Here is a 16,333-nt window from a genome sequence, read left to right as displayed (position 1 = left end):
ACTGTCCTTTGAAAAGATTGAAAAGTAAAAAGGAAAAAAAAACAACAACTTGATTTCAACACCCAGATTAAACTTTTGACAGATCTGCTCCATAGGGTAATCTGCATATGGTTTCTATATATCTTAAAAATAACTTTGAAAATTATTATTAATTGGGAGTTAATATATATTATATATATATCATTCTATAGTTCAGTCATGTCAAGCAGTATTGTACAATTGCATACACAGTTTCCAAACATTCTATTTCTTCCTGGACTCATTGTCTCCCTTTTACACCACCCCCCACCGTACCCCAGCCTCCGGAGAATACGTTTATTTGAAATGAAACATGATTAGTATATGTAGCTAAGGTTCTAATTAGATATTATATCAGATTGGAGATAAAAAGTGGACATGATCAACCTTTTGAAAATGTGCTACTTGTACTGCTTTTTCTAGTTATCATTGTAAACTTTATTGCATACATGGTATTGTAATTGGTCTATTTAAACACTTATTTATATTGCCTGATAGTGTTCTAAGCAGTTAGGTATATATGAGCTCTGGAATCCTCTGCTTTTTGATAAGTAGAAAAACCAATAAAACCAGTTTTAAAATGTTGCATTTAATGCCAAGAATTAGAAGTGCTCTTTTTTATATCTTACATGTTAAGTTTTTGAAACTCTTTTCTAAATTCTGCAGAATGCAAGTCTCTCCTTACAGTATGGCTAATTTAGCTGGAATGTGCTCATTGTTTTGAAACTCACTAAGTGGGCAACTGGGACTGTGGAATCACAAAGTGGTGGAATGGTAGTGCCGATGGCAGTTGGGAGCATTCATTGTTTACTTCCTTTGTCAAGGGTGATATATTTTTTCAGTGGGTTATTTAATCTTCTAAGCCAGACTCTGAAGTTGATGTTTTCATTTTCACCATTTTTGCAGTTGAGACTAAGTTTAAGAGAGGTACTTGGCCCAATGAAATAGGTGTAGTAAATGTGAGAGCCTGAATTTGAATCCTGGCACATTCACTGTATAGCCCTTGCTCTTAACCTTTGTATGCCATGGAAAATACCCATCACTGTTTACCCTGGGTCTAGTGGGGTGTTTTTTTTGTTGTTGTTGTTGTTAACAGTTTTTTGGGGACATAATCCAGATATCATACAATTCAATAGCTCAGTCATATGAAGAGTTGTACAGTCATTACCATGATCAATTTTAGAACATTTTCTTTTTTTTTTTCCACAAGAGAAAAGCTTGTAGTTAGTTCAGGGATCGTTTGCTGGCCCTTAGGAGCGTTTTCCAGTCCAGTCTGTTGGGGCACCACGCCTTGGCCCCAAAGTCCACTTTCAGCATTCCCTGGGGACCTTGCCACTCCATTCCCTTGCTGTTCCACTGCACTCCCGCAGTGCTCTGCCTCGGTGTGGTGGGATCAGGTCAGGTGCAATTCCCACACTGTTCTTTTTTCTTTTAATCATTGTTATTAGCTTCCCTCCCCCCCCACCCCAACTACCCCCTCCATCATAATACTAAGGAACCATTAATCCAGTTACTGTCTGTATAGATTAACGCATACTGGATTTCCATGTGCCAATAAAACATTAAAAAATACAAACTAAGAGTCAAAAATCTAACAACAGAAAAAAAATGATGCCGTCTAGGATATCATAGCAAGGCAGTTCTCATCTCTGGTCTATATTCAGGGGGTTTTCACTGGACGAGTCATCTAAATGCATTTCCCCTTCACTTTTTTTTAACTGCTAGAACTTTTAAATGTGTCAAAAAGGGGACCAAATCAGATGCTACTTTTTAATCTACTGTAATTCTCTGTACTATAAAACCCTCTGTCTGATAACCAGGTTAGTCACATCCCTCAGCTAGGGAAAGAGGGAAATCACTAGAGGCTTAATATATGTGTGGATCCTGCAAATGGATTGTGGGTTTCCACTGTCATCCATAACTTTCTGCAAACCAGGACTTCACAATTTAAACTCTGATTCCATTCCTTCTTTCAGATTTGCATTATAATACTTAAAATCCTTGGATCATATAGGTTGGTATGCTTCTTCCATGTGGACCTAGTCAATGGGTCTTTTTAAAGCTACTTTACCATTTATAGGAGTAAAAGTAAAGGCATTGTGAAAAACAGCTGTACTACAAAGTTAAACTCTTAAGGATAGTAAATATAAATACGTATTTTTTGCATTTTCTTGCTTTTGATTTGCAATGCGCAATATTCTTTGTATGTAATATGTAATTGACTTTATCAGCCATAATACATAAGCTTAGAACATTTCCATCTAGGAAAGCTCAATTCTAGATTTCAAATAAATCTCTAATTGGGCTTCGCTCACTGCCATCGAGTCGATGCCAACTCAGGCTGGAGCTACACCTTAGCTTAGAGTCTTAGGTGAAATTCAGAGACTGTAACTGTACAGGAGTAGAAAGCCCTGCCTTTCTTCCATGGAACAGCTGGTGGTTTTAAACTTCTGACCTTACCGTTAGTAGCTCAACTGGACTTGGCATATAGCATTAAAATATTGTGCAAAGTCCTTATTGATTGGCTGTCTAGATGAGAATATCACATTTCCTTTATGATCCTAAGTTAGAAATATATTGTTCACCCATTGATTTTTAAGTTTGAGGAAAGTCATCTAGAATGCTCTCATAAGGATGCATAATCTTCACAGTGTATAATTCTTGTGCATAATGTGGTCAAGGAAACACTATTGCTGTCAGGTTAATTCTGATTTGTAGTGAACCTACAGGACACAGACTACTGCATCTTTCTCCCTAAGAGCCGCTGATGACCTTTTTTTAGTTAGCAAAGCGCTTTACCTTCTGTGCCACCAGGGCTCATTCCATAAGACTGTCATTGAATCAATTCTAACTCATAACGACCTTACGTACACATTTTGAGACTTTAAATCTCTTGGGACACAGTCAGCCTCATCTTTCTCCCAAGGAGCTGCTTGTAGGTTTGAACCTCCAGCTTTGTAATTAGCAGTCCAGTGCCCAATCCACAGCACCACTAGATTTGGATTCAGAATGTACATAATGCTGTGGTATATATCATTAATTTAAAAAATAGAATACTGTTACCTATTTCCTTGTATTCATTTTCTGGTTTCTCAGCCACTTTTCTTTATTATTTTGGTTGGAAAATTAAAAATTCTGAATTTTCAAATGGGTGCAGTGAAAGCTAAAAAGAGAAACTATAAAGATCTTATCTGGTTTTTCATTCCTTCTTGAAAGGCACAGTCATGCTTTGGGCAACACAATAAGAAAACTGATAAACCCAAACCAAATCCATTGCCATTGAGTTCATTTCGACTCATGACAACCAAGAAGTTGAACTGCCTCAGATGGTTTCAAAAGAGGTAAAGCATTACAGCAGCAGACTGCCACATCAACGCACCTTCTCCTGCCCTCCCCTACCCAGCCCCTGGAGTGACTGGTGAGCTTAAACCTTGTTTGTACTTTCCATTGGCAGCAGAGCACCTTAACTTCTGTGCCCTCAGGGCTCCTAAGAAAACTGACAGCTTGTCTCCTCCCCGCGACCCTTCTGTAAGGGGATGTCCAGTTGCCTACAGATGGGCTTTGGGTCCCCACTCTGCACTCCCCCTCATTCACAATGATAGGATTTTTTTTGTTCTTTAATGTGTGACACCTCATCCCTTCAACACCTCGTGATTACACAGGCTGGTGTGCTTTTTCCATGTGGGCTTTGTTGCTTCTGAGCTAGATGGCCGCTTGTTTACTTTCAAGTCTTTAAGACTCCAGATGCTATCTTTCTTGATAGCCAGGCACCATCAGCTTTCTTCACATTTGCTTTTGCGCCCATTTGTCTTTAGCAGTTGTATCGGGGAGGTGAGCATACAATGATAGGATTTTTTTTTCTTTGATGCCTGATAACTGGTCACTTCAGCACTTCATGATCACACAGGCTGGTGTGCTTCCATGCTTGTTTACCTTCAAGTCTTTAAGACCCTAGATGCTGTATCTTGATAGCCGGGCACCATCAGCTTTCTTCACCACATTTGCTTATGCACCCTCTTTATCTTCAGCGATCGTGTACGGAAGGTGAGCATCATGGAATGCCAGTTTAATAGAACAAAATATTCTTGCATTGAGGGAGTACTTGAGTGGAGGCTCAATGTTCATCTGCTACCCTAATACTAAACCTATAAATATATGCACATAAATCTATTTCCCCATCCTCATATATGAATATATTTACATACTTTCCTCTATTTCCTAAATGCTTCCTCCTCCCCCACCCCCCGTCACTATCATGATCCCAATTCTACCTTACAAATCTGGCTAGACCAGAGGATGTATACTGGTACAAATAGGAACTGGAAACACAGGGAATCCAGGGCAGGTAGATGATCCCTCCAGGACTAGTGGTGAGAGTGCTGATACTGGGAGAGTGGGGTAGAGAGAGGGAACCGATTACAGGGATCTACATGTAACCTCCTCCCTGGGGGACGGAAAACAGAAAAGTGGTTGAAGGGAGATATCAGGCAGTGTGATATATGACAAAATAATAATTTATAAATTATGAAGGGTTCATGAGGGAGGGGGAAAATGAGCTGATGCCAGGGGCTTACATGGAGAGCAAATATTTTGAGAATGATGAGGGTAATAAATGTACAAATGTGCTTTATACAATTGATGTATATATGGATTGTGATAGGGGTTGTAAGCTCCCCCAATAAAATGATTTTTTTAAAGAAAACTGACAGCATACATTAGCTGTAATTTATTTGAAAATTGCATTCCAAGCAGTTCTCATTTTTTCCATTTTCTTTTTTGGTTGTTGTTGCATACACATACACACATTGTCATTGGAAATAATTCAGTAGAAAAGTTAAATAATTTCTGGGATGATGAAATAAAGTTTATTCAAGATATGAAGAGCCATAGTGGTGTAGTTGCTTAGTCGTTGTGTTGCAAACCACAAGGGAAGTAGCTTGAACCACCTAGCCAATCCATGGGAAAAATCCGATGCATTCTACTGTGGCAGCCCACAGTGGCAATTCTACACTGCCCTCTAGGTTTTCTAGGAGTTGGAATCGACTTAATTGCAGTGAGTGAGTGAGTGAGTGAGTGAGTGAGTGAGTGAGTGAGTGAATGAGAGAGAGAGAGAAACAGAAACACTGACTCAAGATATAGAAAACATAACACCACAAGGATTCCATAAAACAGCATAGAATTGTAGTAGTATACATCATTGCATGATAAAATAAAATTTTTTCTATTTTTACAAATAAGTAAATGCTATCTTTGTTCTTTAGAAGACCTTTACAAGGAAAGATGTCTAAAAGTCATGAAATGCCAGTTCTTACACCTGATTGGCAGTGATAAAAAATGAAACTTGGGAACTAAAATTTGATGCCTGGTTAGTAAGTACTCAAGGTTAATCACACATGGTTATCTACTACTATTGGGTGGTAGATCATGTTATACTTTACTAAACCATTAAACATCAATTCTTACCTCTTTCCTTTTTAGGATTTTTTTTCTTCATTTTAAAGCTTTCAGTATAATTTTCATCTGAAATATCAAAATATATTTTTCTTCTTTTTAGGTGAGAGGGAATAAAACCTTGGAAAAAATACGTCTGCCAGAATTAGCAAGAACTTAAGCTAAGCAGAAATTTATAAAATTCAACAAATTAACACCTCAAGAGTTGTATTTACTGACCAGGTGAGAATTAAACATTTATTTTACTCAACTCATTCTCTCAGAAAATAATATAGAAATGTTATGAAAATGTGCCAAGTTTAAATTGAATCTTTATGATAGATAAGCCAAGTGTTCATGAAAGTTTACTTGAGAGAGTTAGCATTGTGTCTTATTCTTGTAAAAGTAGTGTTTAATTTTCAAATGTTAGTATTTTTATTGAACTTGGTTTTCTTACCTTAAATGTTTTAGTCTGTTAATTTTTTTCATCTGTTTTCTGAGAAATGTAATTTTGCTAAAAACACAAATTTGACCTGCCAGATTTTTGTTCCCTCTGCTCCCCACATTGCTCATGTATATTCACAGCATCTGGAGTCTGTGTAAAGTCATCAGAAACAACACAGGGGAAATGGGTAAACGGAACACAGCTGGGAATCAGCTTTGGCCTAGTATACTTGATGCTGTTGTTTATTTCCATTAGTTCTTTAACGTTGTAAGCTTGAAATGGTCCAAATGAATATTTTTACTCTTTTGGTAATATATTCTAGAGAACAGTCTTTTAACATTTAAAAATATACAGGGTTCCCTCCCCCCCTTTTTGCAGCCTTTACAAAAGTGCTATGTATTAAATGGCATATTTGAGTTGAGGAATTTTAATGAGAATTTGGTGGATATCTTATTTTTAAATGTTGCCTTGGAAGGATGAGCTAATAAGGTTGTGAGGCAAAAGTTGTATCCTATTGAGTTTTTTTTAGCTTTAAAATTTTTTAAGATGAATTTATCCATTGTGACTCTCACAACTTAGGCCGGTACAAAAGGTACATGATTTCATGTATACAAACTGTAAGCTTCACAGAACTAACGTATGCCATTAAGAGGTTGGAATACCGTCTTCGTGAGGTGGTAGAGACTGGAAAGGGAGCAGGAGAGAGCTTTTTTGGAGCTGATGTTTCTTAATCAAGGGGAGTGTTCAAACTGTAAAAGTTCCATTACTGTATACTATGTCCACTTTTCTATATGTGGGCTTGATAAAAGTTTGCAATATTAAAATTGTTAAAATTTAGCAGAATTTAATTGTCAGGAGAATCCCGGAAACATGAATAGACTAGTGATAGCACAGCACATGATTAGATTTTCGTTCCTATAGTGGCCCTACCTAGCAAAAAAGCACCGACAAATGACTGAACTAATCAGTTGGCACCTATGAGGGTAGGTCAAAAAAGTATTCTTACTAGAATTCTAGTTCATACATGTACAGGTTTTCTCCAAACTTAACGTGTGTAAACATGTGTCTGTGATCAGTAAAGGGCTATAGCCAAGTTCTCTCAGCAATACACTTGTCTTAGTTTAATAATGATGCCTTCAAAAACATGATAATTTTTGTGCTATAGAAAAAAGTGTTTTGAGGTCAGGACTAATAACAGGTTTTTAACAAAACTCAAGCAGACATCTTTGCAATTACCTGAAGCTTTGCAGCAAGATTTTAGGAATGCTGTTCCCACATAAATGAAAGACACACAGCCAAACCTTTTGTAGATGGATCGGACATTTTAAGAAAGGACTTTCCGGGTGCAACAGAGGGAAGATAGTCTACCTCAATGAAAGAAGAAACTATGACCAAAGTCCAGCACTGGTGGAAGGAGACTATATATAGAGTTCCCATCGATGGGGATAGCTACTGAAGTTGGTATCTCACCTGGTTTGCTTTTTTATATTTCAAGTGACAATCTTGGCCTCTGCAGACTTCCAGCTCATGGGTACCAAAAGTGATAAACAAAGATATGCTATCTCAAAGAGCTAATCCTCTCCATCAGTCTTTTTTTTTGTAAGATTGATTGATAAAGACAGTTTTGTGGTACAAATTGTAGTTGGGGATGAGTCTTGAGTTTACCAATAGGAGCCAAAGAACAAGGTCCATTCAAAACAATGCCATCCAAGGGGATCTGATTGGCCAGTTAAATTTAAGGCTCAGAAGACTAGGATCCCAAAGGGATACTCTTGATAAGATTTCCTTATATAAAACAGGGAACTGCTGGGGATTTGTTAATGAGAGTTTTAAGAATATGGAAGACTATGGGTTTTAAAAAAACAAACCAGGAAAGTTGTATCAAGGAAGTGTTTTCTATTACAAAAATGAATATGCTCATTCTTCGGGAAACTGTTGCATCCACAGTACTCTGTAAGATCCTTGATCTTACTTACCCCTTAAGATTTCATCTTCTCCCACAACCTCAAAGAACATGGAAAAAGAACATGTTGTCTTGGTGCAAATCAAAGAGTGCATAATTCTTGGAAACACAGCCTTCAGAAGAGTAGATGGAGGATGTTTTCAGGAATTATAACTTCATATTTCGATACTTTTATTAAATAAAGGTTTCTCTAATTTTGTAGTGATACTTTTCGGCTTACCTTCATAATTTATACAATTTGTAGTAATACTATTTTCTGACATGTAGGAATACTAAGCCATTGAGAATTTTAATGAGTTTTGTTTTTGTCATTTTAAAGTGTCTAATTCTATAGCTACTAATTTTATCATTTAATTTCTCTTTTTTATGCTTATTATTTCCTTCCTTTGATTTCTTACTTTGAGTTTTTCAAGCATATTAGAATGTCTTCTATGGCTTTTTAAGACATAAATATTAAATCATAGTGATATTTCAGAGTTAATCATGTAAGTATTGACTAACTCTGAAATGCTTTTTGAGAACACCAGCTGAATGTTCCTTAGTGAAAAAGGTGTATGTAGCTTCAACATCTAAAATAGCCAAAAATATCCGTGTAGGTTCTAGAACACTATCTTAATGCATTTAATGTTTACTTTATAGTATTTCTTTAGGAATAATGAGTTTGTTTTTAAAAAGCCTTTGATGCTAATTCAGAGATCTATAATCTGCTCACAATGTCTTTCACATGTAGTTTTGATGATAACTGACAAGCTGTAAGTTAATTAGCACAGAACTTACTAATGAGGATGTTAAAATTTAATTTAAAAGTGAGGACTTTTATTTGTACACTCTGGACAAAGTGAAGGAAATTCAATCATACATATGATAAGCATTTTAGGCACTTTTTTCTCATTCTGGTACTTTATTAGATAACAATAAGAAAATATAATTAACTTAATGATAGCAAAGTTTTGAAAGTATGCTAAGATTGCTTGTCTTTAAAACTGGGGATAACCCAAAACCAAAGCAGTAAAATAAGGTCTGTTAATTAGCATGGAAGACAGCTTCTTGAATTAATATGTGGTGTTAATTAACAGGAAGTCTGATGTTGTGTTGTAATTACCACCAATATTTTTGACATACTGAGTGACTGAAGGTGAATTATATAGATAGCAATTGAGCAAACACTTTTGTACCTAGGAACATTTGCCTTTGTTTCTGTTTTCCAGAAATATGGACAGACTTCTTAGACTTGGAGGAGGTATGCCTGGACTGGGCCAGGTTAGTATATAGAGTCTTAGTATTTCCTTGTGTGTAAATTACCAGATGTTCTGTAGTTGAAGACAAACACCTCTCCAATATTGATAGGTAAGAAGCCCATTATATTGTTGGTTGCTGTACTATAACACTAAATAACATGTGAAAAACCTTTTCTATCCTAATTTACTATCTCCTAGAATAAGGATTTTCTCTACTTGCTTTGGCCTAAGTTTCGGGATATGTGAGGTTATCAAGTTTGCCTTTTAGTCAAAAAACAAACAAACAAATAACGTACACTATCCTATCTCTGAAATTAAAATGTATATTTTAGATTTAACACATGGAACAAAACAAAACAAAACATGGTAACTTGACTACATCCAAAAACTAACCCATAGAAAATGTTTTTATGTGCAGCCTAAAACATCAATTCAAACCAGTAATTATGGTACATGGTTTTGAGTTGATAAGTAAATGTCATTTTAGTTTTATGAATCTGGTTTATTTTATATTCTTATATTTAATGACCTTTCAGTTGTTTTAATATTACCCTTTATTGTTTAGGTTCCCAAACTTACTTGACTTACCATCCCTCTTTTCAGAAGAAGACATTTTTTTCCCGGTACCACTACCTGCTCCCCAGTAATTAAAAACTTTTGTACCATAGCCTGTAATTGAGGTTAAGTGTAGATACCTTCGTTTGCACCCCCACTTCCCCTTGGATCAGTCAGTCCAGCAGCCCCTAGGGGGTGATACGACCCACTTTGGAAAATATTCCTTTATTGAATCTGGGCTGCGTGACAAAAGGGTCCCCAGATGGAATTTTATTTCAAGACAGTCTATCTGCTTTTAGCTAAAGAAGTCCTCCTTTTAGGGTCTCCACTGGCTTATCTCTCCAGTCCTCTTTGTTTCCTTAGTGTTGATGAACAAACTAGATGACTGTTGTTTTCTCCCTGAGGCTTTTATGTAATGTATTATAGCTTACTATGGGGGTGTTTGTATAACTAATTGTAAGAACTCTTATAGTTGGAAGCTCTCCTTCCTTTGCTTTGTATTATTAATGACATTCATCTTTCCCATTCAAAGTTGTCTATTTATTGTAAAGAACAGGTTCGTCTGAGACTTCATGAAATTGTCAGTGTTTTAGAGGCACTTTCGCAGCAATTCTCTGATTAGGTCTGTCGTGGTTTATGAAGGTCCCTTTTAGAATACTGTAACTTTATGATTCTATGTAAAGTCACTGAGCAGGCTTCTAATCTTTAAAAAATAGGCCTTTCATTTACTTTTATTCAACATTATTTCGTATTTTTTTAGGTTTTTTTGTTTTTAGCTTATTTCTTTAATTTTCTTAGTTTTTTTATAAATATTTCGGAAGCTTATTATCTTAGGGAGCTGTGCTTCTTTGAACTTGAGCTCTCCTACTCTGTTTCCACACTTTTGTAAACAACAAATATGTTGCTTAAGGCATATGAACACGTCAGAAGTGAGCAGAGGTAGTATGTGGATATTGTACATTTACTTGCAAATTGTAGGAAGTAAATAGATTGCCTGAGTGTAATTCTTAAGGGTTGTTAAATCAATTATAAACCAAAGTAACTTCCCTTAAGTGGTGGTGCTGTTAGCTGCCATCAAATCCACCCGTAATTCATGGCTCCTCCAGACACAACAGAATCAGGTCATCATGGTCTGTAGCATTTCGATAGGCTGATTTATCAGAAATAGATCATCAGGCTTTTTTCCCCCTAGCCCTACCACTGGAAGGAAGCTCTGCTGACACCTGTTCAGCATGATAGCAGTAGTCAACGACATGCAGCAACATGGCTTTACTGACAGTAGGTTGGCTAGCAATTGAATCCAGACCTCCTGCAAGGAGAGTGAGAGTTCTACCACTGATCTACCGCTACTCCCTGCCATCGAGTTGATGCCAGCCCATAGTGACCCTAAGGAGAGAGTAGAACTGTCCCTCTGGGTTTCCAAAACTAACTGTTTATAGGAGTAGAGAGCCCTGTCTTTCTCCCACTGATTGGCTGGTGGCTTTGAACTGCTGACCTTTCGGATCACAGACCAACATGTTACCAGTATGCCACCAGGACACTGATTGACCACTACTGCTGCCTCTTTAGGCATTAGATAACTGTCAATTGTACAGACATGCTGGAGAGTGGCTGGGCATGAAATAATGATGTTGCTGACCATGAATTGAGCTGTATCAACTCTCAGCAACCACCACTGACCTGTGCATTATTATATAAGTGGCAAACAGCTTTTGCTCAATACCCTTTGCTGGTTGTTGGTAATGTAATCAGCCCTTGTTCCCTCAAATATGTTGAGTAGGGTCTTAAGTAATTTTCTGTGTGTCTCATTACCCCAATTAGATGGTAAACTCTCAAAGGAAGAAATAATTTGTGGGGTGTTTCTTTACTATTTCCCTTACCAAGTTTTTTTCTCAAGTCCTAAGACTAATTTGACAGATGCTTACGTATAGTGTTAATTTCTCCAGCTCACCTACCTCAGGGATGACATGCTAAAGTATATTATTTATAGTTGATAAGACATCAAAGATCTTTGAGTAGATATAGCAGTTTTTACGAATGGAGCGTTCAGAGCAGCCAAAGTAGCAGAACGTGTTAGTCTTCTTAATACGCGGGGAAGTAGTCTTCCACAAGTAGCTCACCTACCAGTAAGTTAAAGCTTTGTCCTTTAAATGTGTCCTTTAAAAATAGAAACCAGGAACAGAACAGAATAAAACCCACGGCCATCAAGTTAATTATGGTCATTTCTTGAACGCCCCTCATAGTTACTTAGCCTTAAGAGATGAATAAACTTTTCCTTGTTCCAAAATTTGTTTCTTTTGATTGCAGAAAGAACCCTGGCTACTTTCTGTGTGCTCGGATCATCTGAAATGATTGTAGAAATAGCCTCACCTGACTCTAGTTTTTGTGCCATTGTATTGTGCATTAAGTGAAAGTTTACATAGCAGATTAATTTTCCCAATCAATAATTTATATAAAAATTATTCTGTGTCATTGGTTGCAATGTATACAGCCTGGTGGTGGTTATTTTAATGTTATTATTTGGTTTATCTGGCTGCACGGTGCACTCTTAGAATGTTTTCAGTTTTAAGTTAGATAATTTTGGGGGGTAATAATTGATACCATTGCTCCATTATATTTGAGATCGTTTGGCCATTTGGTTCTTTTTTTTTTTTTTTTGAGAATTAGACCAGTGGACAAAAAATAAGCCCATCCAAACTGGACTCTCGTCTGATGCAAAGTCTTTAATTTGTTCCCTGATCCCATCCTCTTTTGAAACCTTGTTTGTCTCTGTGTCTCCTTTCTCTGCCTAAAAGGATGTTTGACTTTTCTGTATCCAAAAGCAAAACTTAATTGCATCTTGCCTTTAAATTTTTCCTTCTACTTCTAGACATCGCAAAATAACAGTGTATGCTTAGGTATTGTGCAAGGAGAAGCCCTCCTGCTTACTTATTGACTCAGAAGAGGCTGTTTCTGGCCTTCCTCACCCTTATTTTACTGCAACTGCGCAGATCGCCAAGCCTACTTCAAGTTCCTTTTAATTAACTACAGTTGTGTGCTGTTAACATTTCTTAAAACTCTCATTCACTTTTAGCATGCATATTCTCCTAGTTCTTCCCAATGTTTTCATATACCTACAGAGCAATTTAAAATTTTATTTTCTTTTTTTAATATCACATTTCTCAAATATATTAGTGAGATAAAAATGATAGACTTAAAGAAGGGGCTATTCTCACACTCTCCCAACTTCAGGAGGACTTAAATTGTACTTGTAGAAGTGGAAACAGACATGTTGTATTCGAACTTCTGATTTTTAAAATAATTTTAAGTTTCAAAGGTATTTGTTACTTTGCTAAAGTAGTGTAAAATTGAATTTACTAAAGGATGTGAGGTGCTGGCATTAAAAATAGTTATTGCTATAATTTGGTTACTTGGTGTCTCTAGGACTATTCTAACTGAGGTCACGACAACTTAAACTATTTTCAAGGTCAGTAAAGAGAAAATTAGAGATAGAACTACCTAAAGCATGGTTTCCAGTCCTAATCTCTTAGCCCATTTTCGCTTTGGAAATAGTAAAAATATGCTTAAAGTTATATGAGACTTAGGTAAAATTTGTTAAGTCGATAAATTGAAATTTTTGTGTTGACTCTTATAGTAAATACCAAGATGAACAAGAATATGATTACTGAACCCATGGGCCCTACATTCTAGTAGACACAAATAATTGTTTGAAGTGCCTGGCCCATCAGAACTATTTTATATGACAATATATAAGTAAATACTCCTTTATGTTAATGAATGCTTTATGTGACAGCAGTGTAAACACTGTGCTATGTAAATCTGTAGTATATAGAGCTTAATTTTTCCTCCTGGCTCCTAAAAGAGGCAAGGAGTATGAGATTGAAATGAAGAGGTGTATTTGAGTTTGTTCTGGAGTGAAACATGTGCCTATTCAGAAAGACTGGAGAATAGGTGAGAAGAGGGGAAATTTTGAGAAAATAAGGTTATAGAGGAGCTTGATTATGACAGACTTTGAATGCCATTCTTATTGATTTTTACTCTTCTCCCCACACCCCTAGATACTGTCGTCTCATGAAAATAGCTTGCTCTTTGGCAGAGGTGTGAGGGGATCCAGTCTGTGACTTAAAAAGCCATTCTAGTGGCACTTTACAAATAGAAAAGACGAACCGCTTAAGTCATGAATTAGAAGGTCGTTGGAGTTGACCAGATGAAAGATAATAAAAACTTAAATGAAAGTTTTCAGTTGATGCACTTTCTGGAACTCAGAGAGGTCTCCATTGCAAATTCTTTTTGATTGATTTTTAATTATTATTTTTTAATTAAAAGATGAAAATTCTTTTTTTAAAAAGATAAAACCAATCTTTTAAAATAAATAAGATGCTGGCCTTCTAAGCTTAAAAGTTTAAGTAGTGTAATGAGGTTTTGTTTTTGCCTTCTAAAGAATGATCTATTACATTTGTTATAATCCCTAACCCATAAAGTATATGAATTTTAAATAATCATTTTTCTTTGTTAATTTTTTTAACCTTACGTGTGGAGTAGAAATGTCTCAATCATTTTTTTTAAGATTTTGTTTTAATATTTCATAGGAAGGATTTATTTAGCATAAACCTTAAACCAAACTCACTGCCATCAAGTCAATTCTGACTCAATGCCATCTGATCGAAGGTTTCTGAGACTGCTCACCTGCCCTGGGGCAGGCAGGCTCATCTCTCGAGTGGTTTGCACTGCTGCTGACCTTGCTTCGGATTAGCAGCCCAAGGCCTAAAACCATAGTGCCCACAGGACTCCTCTTCAAGATTATTGTATGAAAATGACCAGAACAAACAGAGAAATAACAGTGTTCTCGTGGATGAATAATCGTAATAGCACATGCCAGTTCTCTCTAACTAATCATAAATTCAGTGTCATTCCAATAAAAATATCGAGCAGAATTGTGGAGTTTGACAAACCGATTCTAAAATTCATTTAGGAGAAAATGTCCAAGCATAGCAAATAAGCATTTGAAGATGTTGTTTATCAACCTCACGGTTTATCATGGAAATGGAAATTAAAACAATGTAATATCTTATCATTTGATTTCCCTTTTGGTCCATTTTAATTTGTTCTAGTTTCTAATACTTTATGCTTTCTTTTGTTTTTTCCTCTTATTTTCTTTTTAAAATAAATCATTTTATTGGGGGCTCGTACAACTCATCGCAATCTATATGTACACCCATTGTGTCAAGCACATGTGTCTATCTGTTGCCATCATCATTCTCAAAACATTTTCTTTCTACTTGAGCCCTTGGTATCAGCTCATTTTTTTCCCCTTATGCTTTTCAGTTGAGGTTTTTTCTGGTTGTTTTTTTTTTTGATCATCATTGTTTTTTGGGTGGGAGACTCTTGAATTTGTTTTGTATGTTTTTTTCTCATCTAAAATTAAAGAGCACTAAATCTATAGAGTCAGTAACTGGATTAATAATTACCTAGGGACCTGACAAGGGAAGTTGAAAAGTGAGAGCTTAAGGTGGGGTGGACTTGGGTTCTCCTTCTCCCTTCTGAAGCCAGAGGAGGTCACATGTGAGCCCCACAGTATTGATTCACTGAGTCACGAGGGCTTGGGCATTTAAAATTTACTGGGTATTGCCAAATAGCTCTCTAGAATGACTTCAGCTATTTACATTCCATATACTGTGCTCACTCAACCTCTCTACTATATACAGGTAATGTTCTAAACACATCATTTCCTAGAAAAAGAAAAAATCTTACTGTTTCTCAAATATTTATAATTAATACACCAGCTAAAATATAAACGTAGATGAGTGAGTGCTTTTAGTGCTTCATCAGCTTGTTGAAACATTTCAATTGGTATACTATCAGTTCCTAGATAGAGCCTTATTTTTGGCTAACATTTCAGTGCAGTTTGAACTCATTCCGTCAGTACTAGTGATTCTTGGTCAAATGCTACCTCTTGAAATTTGAATGTGTACTAGTTCTTTTTGATACAGTAACTGTGTTGTTTCTATCTTCTTTTGATGTTTTCTGTGTCAATATTTTGCTTGTAGAATCTTGAAATGTTGTAATTTGAGACTTGAATTTTTTCTTGTTCTTTCATTTTAAGATATGCTGAGCATGTTATTTTTCTTTCCCTTTTTTTTGCATTCTAGGTCTTTGCATATTTCATTATAATACTTTATCTTCTCGAACCTGCCCTTTGACATTTTTTGTTCAGCTTTTTTACTAAATTATTTCTCTCATTTGTCTTAGCTACTCTGTGGTTAAGAGCCAGTTTCATCCTCTTTTGACATCCACTTTGGTTTTTTCTTTCTTTCTTGCCTTTTAAGGACCTTTTCCTTCACTGATAGATAATGATCTTGATGTCATTCCACAGCTCATCAAGTTTTCTTTTATTAGTCTTTAGCGCATCAAATCTGTTCTTGAGATCTTTTCAAAATTCAGGAGGAATACACATCAGGTTGTACTTTGGATCTTGTAGAGTTTTAATTTTCTTTATCTTCAACTGGAATTTATACGGCTACAGCTAAAATATGATGAGGCATAGAGCTAGACACCGTAAACCTAACTCATGAGGAGAGGAAAGTGAAAAGGTCTTAATTTTATACGTAAATTTTTCTAGTTTTAAACCACAATGGCACAAAACCTTAAAAGCCGTGCCAGAGGGTTTCAAGCATTGCTAGCAGC

General features: G+C 36.1%; 1 protein-coding gene across 1 annotated transcript in view; it reads left to right on the top strand.

Moving 5' to 3' along the window:
- The window catches only part of PSMD14 (proteasome 26S subunit, non-ATPase 14), a 98,504-nt gene that overhangs the window by 4,470 nt on the left and 77,701 nt on the right, over positions 1–16,333 (top strand). The window contains exons 2-3 of the mRNA XM_075529551.1: positions 5,573–5,691; positions 9,065–9,116. Of these exons, the coding sequence (XP_075385666.1) occupies positions 9,069–9,116 (48 nt within the window). The 5' untranslated portion in view covers positions 5,573–5,691; positions 9,065–9,068. The remainder of the gene's footprint in view (positions 1–5,572; positions 5,692–9,064; positions 9,117–16,333) is intronic.

Source organism: Tenrec ecaudatus, chromosome 13 (assembly GCF_050624435.1).
Source record: "Tenrec ecaudatus isolate mTenEca1 chromosome 13, mTenEca1.hap1, whole genome shotgun sequence".
Lineage (NCBI taxonomy): Eukaryota > Metazoa > Chordata > Mammalia > Afrosoricida > Tenrecidae > Tenrec > Tenrec ecaudatus.
This window is presented reverse-complemented; position numbering and strand designations above follow the sequence as displayed.